The 19,226-nt window shown below is 43.9% G+C and overlaps 1 protein-coding gene across 1 annotated transcript; it reads right to left on the bottom strand.

Moving 5' to 3' along the window:
• Positions 1-1,038: 1,038 nt before the first annotated feature.
• btg1 (B-cell translocation gene 1, anti-proliferative) lies at positions 1,039-9,716 on the bottom strand. The gene is made up of 2 exons (XM_008278871.1): positions 9,248-9,716; positions 1,039-5,625 (listed from the first exon to the last, which is right to left on the bottom strand). Exons 1-2 carry the CDS (start codon positions 9,390-9,392, stop codon positions 5,222-5,224), a joined length of 549 nt encoding a protein of 182 aa, XP_008277093.1. The 5' UTR covers positions 9,393-9,716; the 3' UTR covers positions 1,039-5,221.
• Positions 9,717-19,226: the final 9,510 nt, after the last annotated feature.

The raw sequence follows: 19,226 nt of genomic DNA, 5'->3' as shown, positions 1-19,226 counted from the left end.
ACTTAAATCCCTTCATTGTGCTTCTTGTTGGCAGCGGGCCGTGATTTAAAATTACACTTCCCACTCCGCAGCTGTTGAGGCCTCATGCTGGTAGCTGGTGTTTGGAGAGGTAAAGCTCAACTTAAACACAAGTCCAGTCACCTTCCCTCTTCTGCCTCCCCCCCCACCCTCCGCCCCTCACGCCCTCAGCTCCGGCTAAACCAGCTCATCTTGTTCCCGTCTTTTGTCTGCGCGTCAAAACAAGCCACATGTTTTTCTTTTTTTCTGCCTGCTGCTAAGCAACCTGGGGGATTCAGAGTGCAGCTACAGGATCGCGGTCTTAATCCAAACTCCGGGTTTTTGCCGAGTCAGCTGTTTTTCGGGTGCAGCAGTATCATGCATATTGGTGCCCTGGCAGAGGATTTCTTTCCGAGAATCTCGGTTAACGGTACCATCTGTCGCATCCTATCATTTAAGAGGTGGAAGCGCCTGGCTGGCAGCTCCGGTTTAGATGGAAAAGTGGAAGGATGAGTTTTGTTCCCGGAAATATGGTGGAGCATTTCTGACGTGAGGTGATCGGATTTTGCTGATCGGGAGAAGGCAGCGGACCTTTTAAGGGAAAGGAGCAGAAAGGGCTTATGAGAATGTTCCACGGGTTGCTCTCCAAGTGAAGAGCTGCAACGTCAGAGAAGCACATTTTCTCGGTTTGAATTTGTTCCACAAAGGCTTGCAGTGGCACCGTTACTTCAAGCTGGTGTGAGCATTTAATGTGATTATACAGTGAATGACCTAAAATCTATTATACACAAAGCAAAGGGACAAATGTCAGCAAAGCACAAGAATTGCTGACTTGACCTCCTCTCCAGTCTTCTTGGCACAGATGTCTCTCTCAGTCCTTAAAGTATTGTAGGTCAAATTCCAATCTGGGCCCCACTGAGGCCACAACATCAGTATTTAGGTTTGTGTAGCTCCTCAAGATCCTCCTCAGGTCAGCTCTGACATGCAGGCATCTAGCTTCTGATTTAGAACACCGAGAATAATGACACAGCTCACAGGGAGTATGATGCCAAGATAGGAAATCTTTTATTACAGAGAAAAAAAAACTTTTCTTCCAAAATATAGAAATCTGTACAACTTCCGCACAATCAATTTACATGAACTGTACAAATTTACAGCAGTTCATCACAACATACCCAAGGAAAAGAAACTGAACACGATAAAGATGTACTGACATGAGATCACAAGATACAGCTTTTCTTCTTGGGTAAGCTCAGATTTTTTTGTCTATTTTCTGTTTTTTGTATGTAAATAGAAAAAAAAAAGGGAAAAAAAACTGAAAAGAAAAGAAAAAGGAAAAGAAGAAAAAAGAAAAAACAAAGGATACGTCTACACTTACAGATCATGGAAACTAAGATTTTTTTTTACCAAAACAACTTTGGTCCTTGCCAACACTCCCATCACAAATGGCTTCACTTATGAAAAGCATTATCCATGTTAAAAGATGAAATACAAAAAAAAGGAATACATCTAAAAACACCTCAGGATAGCAATTATTGGCACTTCCCATGTGTAATGTCGTGTACTCTACCATTTTGTTGTACAGTTACAATACATTCTACAATATGTAAAACACCTCAAATGTGAAAGTGGCAATAATTCAACTAATCGATGACAATATTGACAACAACAACAACAAAACTGCTGTTCCCTTCCTGTTTCATGTCTTAACATGCACAACTTTTCTATAAGAGTATTTATTGAATGTCCGAGGCCTGAGTTTGGCAATACATTCCAGGGAGAGACTCCTCGCGTCTCAAAAAAATGTCACACAACTTCAACTTGACATTTAGTGCATTTATGTGCTTTATTTTTTTTTTTTTTTACCTCTGACTACTCAAAGCACTCTCGATTCTTGAACCTATGTGCGCACAAGCTGAATGGATGCCATTTGAATAATCAATATTACTGAGGACCTAAAACCATTTTTGGGTGGTGGTAGTACAGTTGAGAAGGTGTCCAAGGGGATTTGGGTTGAATTTTTAGTATTTTTTTAAAAATTTTGTGGCTCTAAAAACAAGGTCTGCTAAAAAAAGAAAAAAAAAAGTGGGTTAGATCACCAGACTAAAAATCCTCTTAAAAAAAGAGGATGAAGAGGAGAAAATGGGGGATGAGTGGAAACATGAGAAAATCTACCAGTGTGACCATAAAACACATCTAGAGGAAAATAAGTGAGACGAGACGATCATCTCGCGTCCGAAATATAGACCAATCTCAAAACATCTTGTCACGTGACGTTAAAAAGCTATAACGGAGCAGCATGATTTTAAAACTGGTGTCCGCCATGGAAACCAAAAAGCTCTGGGCTCCCATCCCAGCAGGCTCCTCTCCATCTGGCCAACATGGAATCACTGCTTTTCACAGATTGCTGAAGGGAGTATCAGCAGAGAGCAGGGCAGGAGGGGGTTAGGGGGTTGCAGTGCGTCAAAGGCTATAGCTATATTACCCATGATCCTCTCAGGCTTAGGGGAGCTTAAACACCCAGAGGTCTGGTGATGAGCGGCGAACCAGCCTGCCGTGACAGATTTGGCCAGCGGCTAAGGCCTGAGCAACACCCGTAGCCGTTCCAGCATCTGTTCCATCCATGCTGTTAACCACTCAGCCCCAGAACCAGGAGTGAAGTCGGGGTACGTCAGACAGCCATCACACCCTTTCATATGCATGTAAACAAAGTTGCTACTCAAACTCAGTAATCAAGTGCAGCGCGATCCAGTGAGATGAAAACAGAAAACAACGGCCTAGTACCCTCATTTCTTCATCTTTGATCCATGTTTCCTAGTCTCTCACTAGCCCCCTAAGTGCAGCTCGAGCACGCCAAGTGCGTATGCTGGTTATCCATCACTGCTGAGGGAGGGTTGAGGGCTTCTGGTCAGGGTGGGGGTTGTTGAACAAGTCCAGAGGGGGGGCTGGAGGGATTTTAGCTGCCCTGGACACAAAGAGTCCGGCCCTGGGCCCCCCCTCTCTCACACCAGCTCCTCATCCCTGCCTTCCTTACCCAGCTCCCCACGGTGATGGATGATGATATGTGTCACATTAAGTCTACCTGCATCCACAGGGGGTCAGCTAGCAGCATGCTGGCTTGCTTTTGGCTGAACAGGAGGTCTGAGCTGAGGGGTGATATGTGGCACTTGAGGCACTCTAAACCCCTACACCAGGAGGGGTGCGGTGGGGGGGTGGGGGGTGGTGGTTTGAAGCTGCCAGGCTGGAAATAAAAAGAGGGGGGACGGACGCCTCCAGTGAGGGTCCGGGCAGCACAATGCACCGGGGCTGGCTTTCATAAGCCTGATATTAGATTAACATCACAAATGGCTCATAATTCATGAGGTCTCCGTAAGGCAGTGCACCTCCGACTCACACAAAAGTGTCTCTGGTTTATAAGAGCTTAGAAATCGTAAGTGAAAATAGAAGGCTGACTGGGCCTGGCGTTTTCAATTCAAGTTAGAATTCATCTCTGAACAGTCGGCGCTCCAGACCTCCCTTTGGCCAAAGTCTCACACAGTCATCACTTAGTCCAGACCTTTCAGACAAACTTTTTTTTTTTTTTTTTTTTTGAAATCAGCAACACAAATCACCATCTGTGTGTGTCTGGGGGGTGGGGGGAGGAGGGAGTGGGGGGGGATAGCTCAGCTCTGCATCGTGCCAGAGTCAACAGTGCCATATGAATGGATGACAGAATGTTTCTAACATACCACCCAGAATACTCTCCACCTACAAATAAAAAAAAACCAAGAGCTCTGAAATGTTCACAAGTACAGTGTTAAAAAGGGTTTTTCTTTTTTTTCGAAATCCAGACTTGCACACTCCCAGTTCAACAGACTACGCCAACGTGGGAGCTACAGTATGAAACAAACAGCTACAAATGAGAAGGGCAGTAAAAACGGCGTGAAAAGATGACATTCGAATGGATGGAATGAAGGCGATTTTCTTTTTCAAAAGTACACATCCCACACAATCTCACGTCAAAGTGCATTCAATGTCAATTCTAGCTGGGCCACATGACCAAAATTTGGGTAAATAGGGCCCCCCCTTTTTGCTACACTTTGAGTTTTGGTAATGCAGGAGATGACAAAGTGGTGAGGGGGAAAAGGGGGCAAAAAAATTAACACAGGAACTTGATTGTGAATTTCAACAACATTCATTAACCGGGGGAAGAGGGGAAGAGACGGGTCCCCCTTTTTGCCCTCTCCCCCGGAAAAAGCTACACAAACATGAGTGATGGGAGGGCGACAGTGCAACGGGACACACTGGTATCCATAGGTAACAGGTGTCACAACACATTCCACTTGCACTTACATACAGGCCGAGAGAACGCTGAGATGAAGGTTTTCTGAAGCTCAGTGTTGATAGTAGAAGGAGGGGGAGGAAGAGAAGTCAAGACCACGAGCCTTTTTTTTTTTCAGTAGCTACAAGATAAAGAAAGCGTATTCCCTGTGGTCCAAAAAGGGTTTTTGTTTTTTGTGGTTTTTTTATAGAAAATAGAGATGCTCTCATTGGGCGTTTCTTTACCTTGAGCTTGGATTGCAACGGGCGCAGTCTGAAACCTCAACTTCCTCCCCACACAGGACACGGAAGAAAAAAAAAACAGCAAAACCTCTGCATTTTCAAATTCAAAGGGGTAGTTCCTGGAAAATATTCCTGACAATTTAGACTCTGGTGTTTTTTGTTGTTGTTTTGTTTTTTTTGCAGTGGTGTGTTGAACGTGTACCCATAGTAACCACAAGTAAGAAAAGTGCAAAGTCAATGCTGACAGCCCCTTCAGAGGTGGAGCTGATCACCATGTTGTTTTCAGATGGGGATCGGATGTGTGGGCGGGGGGGATGGGGGTCTCCATGGGGGTTCCTGGTTGGTTGGTTGGTTGGTTGGTTGGTTTAGCTGCCCCAACAGTTCCATTTCCACAAAGCCTCTCCTAAAAAAACGGAGTGCTCGGCTGATCCAATGACACAACAGAACAGATGATAACGGGGAGAGAGGGGTAAAAAATATCAAACCTACAAGGTTTCCATCACCTGGACGATAGGCCACATCCTCTGTTTTCTTTTTTTTTTTTCCTTTTGCTTTTTTTCTTCTTTCACTATTTCATTTCATATTCTTAGCTTTAAAAAGGCTCACCCTGGTCTGGTCAAATGATCTGACCAGCCACGGCGTGACCCTGAACAAGAGTAGGCCGGTGTGACAGTGTGCCACTTTAGCTGGACACAGTCATCATATTGTAGGCTTTGGAGGGACTGGTTCTGCCCAGCACCATCAGTTCCTCCTTGCAGCTGATGTGACTGTCCACCATGGTGCTCACCGAGCCGCTGTTTCCTGAGGGGGTGCTGCCGGCGGCTATCGCCGGCATTCCTACAGGGCCGGGCTGCGACTCGTACAGGACGCAGATGGAGCCGTCCTCACCAATGCGGTAGGACACCTCGAAGGGGTCCACCCAGAGCGTAAGCTCACTGGGCAACAGCAGGTAGAGTTGCTGGATGGTCAGGCCGATGCGCTGGCCTGCCTGCCCCACCAGTGGGTCCATCTTGTGGTTGATGCGGATGCAGCGGTAACCTGAACCCTTGCAGGGTCTGTCTGGGAACCAGTGGTGCTTATATTGCTCTGCAGCGACACAAAGAGAAAGAAAACGGAGAGGAAGGTTAGCTTTGGAGTGAGCTGCTTGTACCAACATGTAATGTGGGCAAAATGATGTCATGAACACTGCTGAAGAAAGCCCAGTCATGCATGTGACTACAGAAGCCAGTTGTGGCTGCACAGGTGTGAGCTGCTGTAAACTGGAGCCGAACAAAGGTTGAACTGAAAGTAGACAGTCTGTACTTTGTGGGAGATAAGGCCACGTGATTTCATAAACATGTTGTGGCTGTGAAGAGAGTTAAAGTAATAATGGGAACATCATAAAAAAAGACACCTGTGGGATTACCCCTCATTAAACCCACATGTTTATGATTTTCAGTTCGTCTAAAAGGTCCTGATAAATCTCAAAACATTACAGTCTGTATTCAGGATCATCTCCAAATAGTAAACAAGAATCATGTTGTTTTGTTTGTTTGTTTGTTTTTTTTAACACATAATGCAAAAAGCAAACTTTTGCTCAGTAAACGGTTGAACCACTGAGTACATTTCTCCCTCATGTAGTAACAGAATGATTCTGTAGACGTTGTACAAATGTCATACTCAACTTATCATAATTACTAAATGTACTTATGTGCACATAAGTACAGGGAGTCATTGTGTGCTCGTACCAAAGGAGAGGAAAGAAAAACACCACCACCTGTTACAGGGCTGATAAGCAGCCATTAACAGGCAGCCAGCGGCACCCTGGGCCTACGTGACAAAAAGGCTGCCATTGAATTGCACAATCCCTCCCCTGGCCTTCGTCAGTGTCACAAAGTCTCCCATGACTGGCTGAACAAAACACACCGAGAGTGTCCTCGCAGCCATCTGGGACACGCAGCTCCGCCTCTTAAAGGGACACGCTCCTATTTTTCTTCCTCCTTCATGGAAGTTTTACCCGAACAGTGAAACTAGTGAATCGCAGTGACGCCACTCTCGGGGTTTTTCCTCTTTACGGGTTAAAATGATGAGTAAAACAAATAGACGGTTATTTGATTTGGGCTGCGTGGACGTAGGGGGTTCGTTCTTTCATTCCAGGTCTGCTTATTCTTTTAGCATATGAAAAGCCTGCCTATCTTTTTTTGTTTTTTTCCACGATAGCTGAACAGTTTCAAATCCCTTTTGTTCTAACCTTTTCATTTACTGACCTCCCCACTTTAAGGAACTCACCTACCCCCCTCCTCTTTACTCTGACAAGACTCATCCATATTGAATTCCCATTGATGGTAACTGCATTGTGGCCAATGAAAAACGGGCTAAGGGAAGTAGGCCAGCATTCAGACCCGGACCCGGAGGCCACCTGTATGCATCCACAGGATAATAACATCCCCCTCCCTTCCTCCCCTTCCTCTCCCCCCTCGGTGCCTTATCACAGAGGGCTGTATACTGCTGAGCTAATGGAGGGGCTGGCACTCGTGAAAGAGCACAAGGGGGCTGGATGAGCTTTCAGCCTCAAGACCGAAGCCACAAAGGCAGCTACCTACAAACCCCGGAGCAGCTGGGAAATGATCAGCTCAGCAGGGCCTATTCTTAAAAATGAGGGCACACGGGAAGGGAGGAGGGGGGGGGGACGGAAAAGTAAGCAGACGAGTGTGCGCTTAACCTAAAGAGTTTAACCAAAGAGGGTTGTTTATTCATCGTGGCTGACCTCGAACGCTGGAAAACATGTTATGTGACTCGGCCGAGGCCCGTTTGCCGGACCAGCGGGTGGGTGTTTTTTTTCCTCCCTTTTTTCTTTTTATATGGAGAGCATCAAATCACGTTGATAAATAGAGGAAGAGAAACTTTAGCTACAATTACGCAACTACTGCGGTTGCAATCTGGCCATTGGGCCTAATTTCCCTCCCCACACTTCCCTTTGCTCAGCACAAACAAGAGGAGCTGGGCACTCAGCTTTTCAGCATGCAGACACAATAGTGAGTAATTGTGATGATTCCAAGCACAAAAGGAGCTCTGGCTGGCCTAGTTTAGTAGCAGCGAGCCCCACTGGGTACTACCGCACACTCGCTCTTGTTTTTGCCTGAAAATGAGACCTTGTGGAAGCAATTTATTCATCTTTTAAACAGATTATACACCCCATCAGTGATGTTTATGCTTCTTTTTTAATCGCAGAATCAAGCTTCTAATTTCCATCATTCTGATATAATTAATGTTTATGTCCACTAAGTATAGGCTGGGCCGTTTCACTGGATTTCCCCTCCATTTCCTCCCTCATTACGCTCCGTCTTTAATGTCCTCCTATAGGCGCCCACCAAAACATGTCCCCTCCCCCCACAAGGGCCTCACAGCAGACTCCCAACTTTTGTCTGTTTACAAACACCGCCGTCCAATGGAGTGCTGGCGGGCATTTTTCGGTGAACCCATAATTCGATTCGCCCACCGCCATGATCTCCAAACAACAAAACAACCGTCTCTTCCACTGTTGACGTGATAAATTTTGAAAACTCCCACAATGAACTGCAGCGATCTGCGGTGCCAAATGAGTGGTTTAAGGTCATTTTCTTCATCTTACATAAATCCTGTAATATTAGCAGCGGATTCTACATTACAACAAGGTCCTTTGTTCTCAAACAGAACAAATAAGAGCCGTTTATGTACGACTGGAGCCTCCTATGGAAATGTAGGTCATCTGCTGTTTGCATGTAGATGGAGGGAGACAGATGTATGGCAGCTTTAGAGCCCAGAGGCTGGAATGTGTTTACAGCAGGAATCCCTGAGCTGCAGTGTTCCGTAAAAACCGCCATAATAGCCTCAAACTAAGTCTTTATGTAAAACTAAAGGAATATATGCTCAATTTGCAGGGAGATCTTTTTTTATTTAATATAAATCGGTTGGTTTTACATCCATTCATTGTAAACAAAAGGTTAAGGATTGCTAAATGAATGGAAAATCTGGTAAAATTGACGTTTATCTTTTTGCCATTTGAATACAAAATGGTGTCCGGGCCATAAACTTCTCAATGAAACACAAACATGGCAGAATGTGATATTCCAATAAGCGGTGTTGTGTAAAAAAAATATCATTTATGTAATATTTACGGCGCCAATAACCTCCTAAACTTTGCTCTGACACTGAACAGATTCCGTTTATTAACCTATTTCGTCCTAAGCATTACGTAATTGAGCAGCCTCTACCATCTCACTGGGGGCTGTTTTGCTCCATTCTCTGAGAGCTTTATCGACCGAGGCGCACTTCCTTGTTTGAGCCAAGCGTCTCCGTGCGCGCTCCCCACCCCCCCACATCCGAACACAGCGATACATTCAACTTGAACCAATATTTCTCGGTTCGAAATCTTCCAAGAAAAAAAAATCGGTTTAATCCCTCCAACTAAATCGCCTCGGATCGTCCGCCGCCGCCGTTTCACTTTGTCGTCCTTTCCCTCTCCGACGTGCGCAAACGGTGGTGCGCGCTGGCACCGCTGATAGTGATACTTAAGGAGAACAAAGAAAGGCTTCTTCTGAATCGTTCTCACATCTATTACGACCCAAAATCGAGCAGTTCACGATCAAACAAAGCCTAAACTTAAAGACTGAAGCCGTGGTGTGTGCAGTGGGGGTGTTTTAGGCGGTGTTCTGTGTGCGTAAAATGCGTAATTTTCTGGTTTCCTTACCTGCCAAAATGTCCTGTAAGCTTTGGCTGAATGTTTGGACCTGTCGATCGTTTACGTGTCCTTTTACCCTCAGAAATCTCGACAGAAATCCGACGGCGGCGTTGATCTCTGGTTTCATCGTTCCCCGGGCACAAAGGGTATGCATTGAGAAAGGCAACGGCGACGATCCGTGCGCTTTTTTGTCGTTTTTTTTTTCTTTTTTCTTCTACGTGTTTGTCCGACGGTTCGTCTCCGACTCAGAGCGTCGATCCTTATCTGTTGGCGGTTGTGTTGTTTCTCTTGGCATTTATTAGTCGAGGTAGAGGGAAGTTTCTGACAGAGAGAGTCCGTGTGCGGTTACGGTACAGTGTTGGGTAATAGACGCCTGTTGTTGGTAAATACAGGGGGTTGGGGGGGTCCCTTGTTGAGAAAAAAAAAACGTCAGCCAACCCTCCCTTCGCACTTTCCTCCTCCAGAGTGAAGCTGTCGGAGAGGGGGACGGTGCTTTTATACCACCCCCTCTCCTCCCCACAGCGACGACACAAGCTGCTACAGCAACTGCAGCTCACCAATCCGCGGCCCCGCAGCGGCTGACGGGCCACATATAGGAGGAGTGCAGCGTTCACGTCAACGCTCTGAAAATAAACAGAGGGACGAGGCATGAAACCGTGCTGCGTTCAGAGCTGTGGGAAATACGGCCAGCGCAGGAAAGAGAGGGGGGGAGAGGAAACAAAAGCAAACGGACAATAAAACAAAGAAAAAACTGAAGTAATCTCGCTCGGAGAGGCTGGATTCAGTGATCAAGACAAGATAGATTACAAGTGATAGATTATATCACTTCTATTGTGTTCAAATGTAACCCAGAGGTGACAGGAAATACTGCTGGTGTTAGGTTTGATCTGCCATCTGTAGAAAAATACAATCAGCAGATACTTCTCATCAGTCTGTTGGATCAGTAGGAGTATTGAGAATATATCTGTATTTACCAATATACTGGTCATTACTTTTACAAGATGGTGAAAAAGTTGAGCTTTTCTTTGGAGATTCACTTTTTAAAAAACTGTTTTGTACAAAAATGAGAAGAAAAATTCAAAAAAGTGCTTCATTGTGGAGAAAAAGTATCAAAATATGTGTAAAAATGGCCTCTGATTCAGAATGTTGCATTATCGGGTTTTCAAAGTGCAAATGAATCATCATCAGAAGAAGAATATACAATATTATTTACCTATATCCATATATATATATGTGTGTGTGTGTGTGTGTGTGTGTGTGTGTGTGTGATTAAAAGGATATAAAGGCTTTATTATCATATGCAGCAATAACAAGTTATCATGTTTCATCCTCTGTGTCTCTACATGGTGCCGTGATCAAACTGTTTTACCTAAATTCATTCAGACACACTCGTCACTCGCATCCACTCACACTGAGGTAACAGAATGAATGTACCATAAACGACAATAAGATTTACAGGAAGCAAATTGCACGTGTAATATTCATGTCATAGGAAAAGTTCAGATCTGCTCATACGAACAGAACGAGGTAACGCTGTAGCATATACCTATGAATGTAGGTGTGAGTGTCGTGCTAAAGCCACAATTATTTCATGTAACAACAAAGAACCTAAGCTTTAACTGAGAAGTCTGTTTTTTTTTAAAGAAAATAAGCGCTTTTAAAACCAGTGTTGTATACCTATGTGAAGCAAAATTTACAACATTGCTTCATAGTGGAGAAAAAAGGACCAAAATGTGCATAAAAACTGCTTCCACTGCATTTTTCTCCACTATGTTTCACATTCTCCAAACATGAACACTTCCACCAAAATGCTGCGGCAGTAATTGTAGCTTCTATTATTATCCTCAGCCAGTAATGTGCATAACCTTAAAACAGAAGTTCAGATTTTTGGAAAAAAGTACTGTTTCTCACTACGTGTGTTCACTATATTTGTTATTTACGGCCTTTTCAGACACGTTGGAAGTTCAGACATCAGCCAGTAGTTTTCCTCACAGTTTCATTCAGACATGTCAGAGATTGAGGGAGTCATGGACAGGACATTATAGGATATTTTGCGTGTTCTTATCTCTTTTTGTTTATATCTTCTTAATGTTGGCACATTTCATTCACATTATTTACAAGAAATATAGTAAAAAACATTAAAATTGAAAAGATAAAGTGGCCTCGGCTTGCTGAAAATCTGTTATAGCATGACGAATAAACCCATTTTTTGTGCGAAAGTTTAAACAACACTTGATCACCTTCAATGGATCCGTCTCGATTTCGTACCAACTTTCTTGGCTCAGTTTCTGCGGTCTCCCTGCTTTTCATTCTCCACAAAGATTTGTTTCAACAGGTCGCCCCGGTGGCCTCGAGGAGTTTGTCATGCCAAACAGCTGTGAGGCTTTGTTTCATGTCAACCCCCATCTCTCCTCCTCTTCTCATCCCGGCTCTCTGCTCTAATAAACGCACTCCCCCGCACTCCAAAAAAAATGACATCCAAACACAAACACATTTAGCTTGTGCAATGCCTCTGCAGCATCCAGTGCGTCACAATCAAGTATGAAAATTAAAGGAGGGAGAATTCTGCAGTATTTTTCCTGTCTATCCCAAACAAGAACTAATGCTGAGGCAAGACTTTCCTACTTTCAGCTATGTGACATATTCTCCAAATGTTTTCTTCCTTTTTTTTTTAAACTAAATATTATTTTGAAAGTTCTCATTTTCCATTTGGCCGTTTATCTGCAGCTATTATCCACAATAAACAAGCTAAACTAAAAGTTGTGGGTCAAATATTGCAGTATTTACCACAATAGGATTCACTAAAATTCAAATATTGTAGTTTACTTGGAAGGACTACACGTTTCAAAACTATTTCTGCCTTTTTATTTGTCTAAATTTATGTATTAAAGTACGGTTTGCAGGTTAGATTAGGGACCCAGGGTTTATTACATTGTTTACCATATGTTCTGTTCCAAGTAATGGTTTTATTGCTGCCTCTCCTTTTCAGGTCGTGATGGTAGGCAGGCTTAGAAACAGGTGTGTGTGTGTGTGTGTGTGTGTGTGTGTGAGAGAGAGAGAGAGAGAGAGAGAGAGAGAGAGAAAGAAACAGGAAGAGACAGCAGGAGTGTTTACAGTAGCCCAGTTCAGTGTATCACCTCGGTGCCTGAGCCTTTCTCGCTCTCACTTTCTTGCAGCGTGTGCGTGCGTCGCCGTGCGCGGCCGAGGAGGCCTCGGGGTGTTTGTTCACACGGAGAAAACAGGAAGAGTCTCAATCGACTGAAAAAGAACATCTTGTGTGACCCCCACGAAACGCCGTGGAGGCAAAACACGGTGCCAGGCCACCGATTCAGAGGCCGGTCCCTGCGTGTTCGCTAAAAATCAGTGGAAAAGTACAGGCTGTTGTGTGCTCGTTGCGGTCGTGATGACCCGCTGAGCCTTTCCAATCATGATGCAATCAAACAGGCCGGGATCACACTGACTGATTCGACAATTGACCTAAAGGCGAAACACAAACATGTGTGGACAAAACAGTAACAATCAGTGTACGAGGGATTCAACAGGGCTGAAAATCCTCCTGTGTGGACCTGCTGTCACATACCTGCTGCCTCTACGGGGCTTTGATGAAAGGAATGGTGTTGAAATTATAATAAAATGGTTTTTCTTTTTTAACAAACAAGTGTCAATCCAGACAAGTGACAACATACAGTTTAATGTGTTTGCGGTTTAGCGTTTGTTTTCCTTCGTTTCTTTACCATAAGATTCTGTCAGATTCTGTGGAACAGACGTGACATTTCCATTCAAATGTCTCACCTTCTTTACAGACCGCTTTACAACCACTGCCACAGAAAAAAAACCCTCTCAGTTCCTTCAGCTTCTGACCATGCAAGCTAAACGTCACAGGGAAATCCTCGAATCACATACAAGTTCATACATGTGCAAACCCCCACCTCTTCACCACAAACACTCAGACCTAGTCACAGTTTCGCCCACACACCGTCTTGCTATTTAATGAAACAGCGGAGGGTTTGGTTGCGCTGCGGACGGCCGGGATATTTCTGTTCAATGGATTCAAAGAAACACAGAGCTCACTTTGTTCACACAAGTTGTGGTTTAATACAGAATTTTATTTTCCTCAAATCATATCCGCATTACGCCCACGTTCTTGTTCTGTTCACGCAGCGTTGGAGGGAAGCCTCTTGTAATCCATGTAAAATATTACTGACCAGATGCAATGCAATAACCAAATATGACCCAAGACTTCAGACATATAGGTCAAACTCCAAGAACTGGTCAGCATGTATTCAGACAGGTACGAGGATTAGTGGTTAAGCCGCTAAACTGGCCATCATTGCAAAAGAAATTAGAAATGTTAATCATATTTCTTTGTCAGAACGCATTCTGTCTTAAAGTCTGTTCTTTTCATTGTGCAATGATGACCTCACTCAGCCAGAAGAGAGGTTCTTCCAAAGAAGCTATGTTTTCACCAGCTCTTTCAAAAATAGTTTTATTTAAATATGCAAGTGTCTCACGGTGGAGGGGGAAAAAAAGCATCAAAATACCCATAAAAAGTCTTTTTTCACCTCTCTGCCCCGTGTATCGCATTAATATTTTAGCCGAAATGTTGCGACAGTAATTGCAGTTTCTAATTTTATTCTCGCCCAAGTGATGTGTGTGACCTTAAAATATGAGGTCAGAAGTTTGGGAAATACTGTTGTTTGCTCACTTTTAAAGAGAAAACTGACACCACTCACTGCATTTGTTGCTTAACACCTTTTCAGACGTGTGATACGGGACATTGCTAGCTTTGTTGGTTTGGTAAAATTCAGACAGAGGTCACTTTTACGGTTATGTTTCTCACAGTGACAGAACGCCACGGTACGTACGCCATGTTTGCTATATGAGCGAGACTAGACAGAACATGAAATGGTGTTTGATGCAATTTTATGCAATTCAGACTTGTGCTGTGTCAAGAATGGTACATTCCTAAATGTTAGATTTGAAGATTTGGAGACCAAGATGTTCATTCAGAAATGAAATCGACACATTCGGCTGCTACACATTGAAAATCGGCTCCATAAATCTCCCCAAGAGTCATTAGCTTAGCACGAGGACTGGAAACAAAGAATTTCCCTACAACCACCTCCACTGCTTCAATATCTTTGGGTGATTATGTGTGGCAAACACCACCGCTATTGCAATTGGAGAAGTTCTGTGCATGTTTTCATGTTGTTTTTTTCCATCTGGTCACAACTGAAATCCGCTACAACCAGCATGACAACAACCTTTTCACAGGTGGTTCAGAAGTCTCCGTGGGTTGAATATTTGAGCAGTGTATCACTTTAACTGTACAGATGACACAAGTTGGCACCAGCCTGTGGAGACGATTCTCAAATACCAGACAGGGCTAGATGATGAGGGGGGAAAGTTCCAGAGGGTTACAGTACCTCCAGCAGAAACAGTGGGGCAAAGCAGGAGATCTGCAAACCGGCAAAACGGCCCACATCTGTCCCACACACACATCTGTGCACGGGCAAGAGCCTCATTACTGACAGAGAGTGTGGGGGTGTGTGGCTGAATTTTGGCAGCTCAGCAGGAGAGATAAAAGTCAAACAGCATGAAAGAGAAAGAGAAAGAAAGTATATGCAATAACAGAGCAAGCTAGTGAAGGGTAATTAAACCTGGAAAACCCCTGAACCTTCCTGCTCTTTTTGATGCACCAGAAATATTGTGGACACAGTGCACCTGAAAAAGAAACAGTGCAGGGTTGTTTTGAATGTGCAGGCCACCAGCACCGGGTAAAATATGGGCCTGGTTGTTGCCAGACAAGGGTGGGGTATCCTGTCGTTACGTCGGGTCAGAGTAATGAATGGAGGCTTTTATCTTGAAACCGCACGTGAACTACAGTGGAGGAAAGAATGTCAGGTCGGGAATGAAGAGAGAGATCTTGGCTGCTCGCTGGAGCGAGTTTTCCAAACACGTTCTTCTTTCGCGGTGGTGAACACACACACACACACACACACACACTGTGTTTATGCTTGGGTGTCTTTGAGGGACACGCACAGACACCAACATCTCCGGGTCAGGCTAAAGTTAAACCAACATACGTTGTAGTCATCAAGACGAGAGACAAAACAACGGCCCCAATGTTTTCAATGCACACATACACAGATCTGAAAAACATTCCCTTAATGTTCTCAGATAATTATCTGTCTCTCTGGGCAGGATCCAGCTTATCATCTTAGTGCAGTTTCGGTGTCAGCGAAGTATGCTCCTTTGTACCATAAAATGGGATTCTCATTATGTGACCCACTTAGAGTATTTGTTCCTAAACCTTAAACCGGATTGGGCCTGAATCATCAGTTACACAGCAGAACTGCCTGAAGTTTTAAGGTACGTGCTTTACTTTGATAATAACACGTCACTCTTTTCATATCACTTTATCCAAAACATTCTGATGCTATATTTCAAACAATATATATCCTTTTAACTGTATAACATGTGCAGGTTGTGATTTTATACATAAAATAGGTGTTTAAACTACCCAGCTTTATATAAACTACTTCAAATCATTCCACCTCAACACCGTACAACATTACAGTGCTGCCACGAATTAATGCATCATTAGGGGATCAATAATAATGATTATACATCTGGAAAGAGGCCACTTCACAAAACAAGGTCGGACAGTTTTGTTTTTGGCACTTTAAAGAAGATTGGCCTTTAAATAAAGTCTTCTTACCAATCAGATGTTGAGTTAATAATTGATAAAAATGCATCCTTATTCCAGCTGATATGCTCCAGGGTTCAGCTGCTACAGTCCAATAGGTCATGGTGGCTTTAAAGGTACCATATGGTGACAATCCATTTTTATTGTGATTTGTGGTTGCTATAAACTTGGAGTTGTAAAGTAAAAGCTGTTAAGACATGAAGATGTTTACTTCTGCCGTTCCTAAGGCCCCACTACAACCAAACAGCCTCTCAGATTTACAGGCCAGTAAGAAGTTGACCCTGGTGCTAACCTAATACCTAACCAACCAATGGTCATCTAGCTCAAATTTGTGTCTGTGGTCAGACAATGGAACGAGTATGAAATAGTGGCTCATTATCATCATTGTTAACCAGCAGTCGCTTCATGGCCTTTTCCAAGCTGCTGTTCTGCACTGCTGAGCTACTCATTTTATAACCATAACATTGTCATTCAGCATGGAGATGAGTTTAAAACGTGCTGCAAATTCAGACCAAAATTTAGGAGGAATAGAATGTCCTGGTCTAACACACTCATTCACTACAAGGTGTGTCAGAAAAGTTTCAGGACTGGTGTCACAAAAGATATATTTCAAATCCAAACTACAAACTACAAGTTTTCCTCTTTGAAGTAATCCCCCTGGAGTCTAACACACTCCCCCAGCCTTCTCTGCCGTCATGCACTCCTGGAAGGATTCTTCCGGGATCCTTCACAGCTCCATCGTCACAGCTGTCGTCCACGTCTTCAAAACGGGTCCCCTTGATGACCCCCTTGAGCTTGGAGAAGAGGAAAAATCCCATGGAGTAGGTGGGGTGAGTAAGGAGGCTGCTCCAACACGGCGATGTTCTTCTCAGGGCATTGTGAGCAGACGTGTTGTCATGGTGAAGCAGCCATGACTTGTCCTGCCACAACTCTAGCCTCTTCTCGTGCACTGAACGAAGCAAACACCACAGGATCTCTTTGTAGATGTGCTGATTGATCATCTGAAGGGGAGAATTAGTAGTTTGGGTTTGAAATATATCTTTTGTGACACCAGTCCTGGAACTTTTCTGACACACCTCGTATGTTTGCTGCCTTTAACTGTTCCACTCTGCGCTGTCAATCACAGACGCAGGGAGAGTCTTCTTCCTGAAGAGGGTGGGGACAGCAGTAATCTATGGTTTTTGGAGCTTTAGACACTAAAACAGCTTGTTTAGAACTGTGCTTAAACCAGTGGTTACACAATTATGGTGAAATGAATCAAGCAGGATTTTGAGCTGAAAAGTTGAAACACGTAAGACTTGTGGGCACAACATAGGACCTTTAAAGTTTGCAACACTGGGTAAATGCTGTAGTTTGAGCTGCTTTATTGAATGAGGACCTTAAGACTCCACTGCCACTGACCAGTAGCTAAAGGTGGCAGACTCTAAGTAGATACTGAGTCAGGAAATTGTAACTCTCCTCTTGCTTTTACCATCCCATTATCCCATAATTTTCTCTCGTGACCACAGTGGCCATTGTTCAGCAAAAGTCTCACTTTGGGTAATTTTCCTTGATTTGTGTTCTTGCAAATGAGCTCAGCAGGAGGCTCTGACTTCATCTTGAGGGAGTGCTGCTTTTAGGAAAGTTCCCGAACACTCTAGCAATACATAACTCACCCCTGAAGCAACGTTTTAACATCATTATGTCCTCGCTAGAACAACCTGTTCTTGTTTCTTGGGGGGAGGAGAGGAAAGATCAGCTGTTTATTTGCGTGCTTATCACCAAATACATCACCAACAAGTCAACACAAAACAGCGTGCTGACAGAGAGCAGCTTGTGGATTGTCGCTGCGAGAACATAAAATGGCTAAATGCAAATGTAGCTGCCAAACGGGAGTGATGTCATGGTGAGTGTATGGGTGTGCCTCAGACGGAGTAATCACCTTGCAGCAAAACAAGTCGGAGAAACTCTCTACGCCCTTCCCACTTTGATCCCCGGTCACCAGGAAGAGACTCATCTGAGAAAGCCACAAACTTTCCATGATGCTCGCTCTCCCACACTCGCTCTCTCTCTCTCACCCTCCCTCCCTCTTGCTCTGCTGATGTTAGTTCAAGCAGGAAGCAGTCCCGGCCTCTCTCACCGCTGCACTGTTGTTCTGTGGGCTCTGGCTCGGCCTTGACTCCCTCACAAAAATGAAGCAACGTGCACATCGAACAGCTTTTTTCTCCTCTTCGCCTGCTTTTTCTTTTTTTTTTCCCCCCTCTACTTCTGATTTGACTTAAATTTCACTGTGTTTGTTTAATTCATTTGGGGGTTTAAAACCAGATGGATCGGCTGCTACTCAGCATTCTTTTCTTTTCTTTTTTCTTTTCTTTTAAAAGTGCAGCGATCCTCACATTATTCTGACTGTCCTGAGTTATTCATGCTCCCTGCTTGGTGAGATAAAATGCACAGATTTGACTTGGGAGGATTAAACTCGTTTGTAGCTGCGTTTAAATTATTCTGTTTCTCTTTCCACTCATACATGAAGCTCTGCATGCTCTCTGACTCAGTTCCTCAAGTCATCTCAAGTCAGGGAGACAGAAGTGAGGACTCATGCATACTTCCCTCCATGAGTTAAACAATATAAAACCCATATAGCTGTGTGTGTGTGTGTGTGTGTGTAGCCCCGGTGTGTATTTTTAGCAGTGACATTTGAGATTGTGAGGGGCCTGCCAAGACCAGTCAAGTCCAGTTCTGACAGGTGATTACAGACCAGGCCCTTCAACACCTTTATATGTCTGTAAATTACATTTCTGAAGTGATGTATTTGCATTTTTTCAATCTTCAAAGAAATCTTCAACCTTAAAATATATACATGTCTACGAACCGCAGTGTGTGGCGTGTGTGTGTTACAGCAGTGACTGTACATTCATGAGTTGACATGTTCAACTTGTCTCGGTTCCAAACAGCGACACGATGATGTAAGACACACCTGCTTACTTGCATATAACGCATTCGCTAATGACCTGCTTCCCCTTTTAAGGATGTTCAGCCTCAGCCATTGCATAATAATAAAGGGCTTGTACCAACAGGCACTTCATGGTATCCCTAAAGGAATAGCCAACAGAAAAAAAAGTGTGTCTTTGGAGGATTAAATATTCATCTCTTGTTGGCTTAAAATGTGTCTGGGGAAGGTTTGGTCGTTGTGTTAAAACAACTGTCCCTGTGTCCATTTACTGGACTAATTGATATAACATCTTGGACATTTATGGTTCCTAAATGATCAATGTTAATGTTTCTGTAGCATCATCTGCACTG

Source organism: Stegastes partitus, unplaced genomic scaffold (assembly GCF_000690725.1).
Source record: "Stegastes partitus isolate 25-593 unplaced genomic scaffold, Stegastes_partitus-1.0.2 Scaffold136, whole genome shotgun sequence".
NCBI classification, from domain to species: Eukaryota; Metazoa; Chordata; class Actinopteri; family Pomacentridae; genus Stegastes; species Stegastes partitus.
Note: the sequence above shows the minus strand (reverse complement) of the source record. Positions and strands in the feature narration are given on the sequence as shown.

Coding starts and splice junctions, on each gene's coding strand:
- btg1 (XM_008278871.1), bottom strand. CDS start 9,392: ATGCATACCCTTTGTGCCCGGGGAACGATGAAACCAGAGATCAACGCC. Junction 5,626..9,247: donor CTTACAGGACATTTTGGCAG/GTAAGGAAACCA, acceptor GTGTCGCTGCAG/AGCAATATAAGCACCACTGG.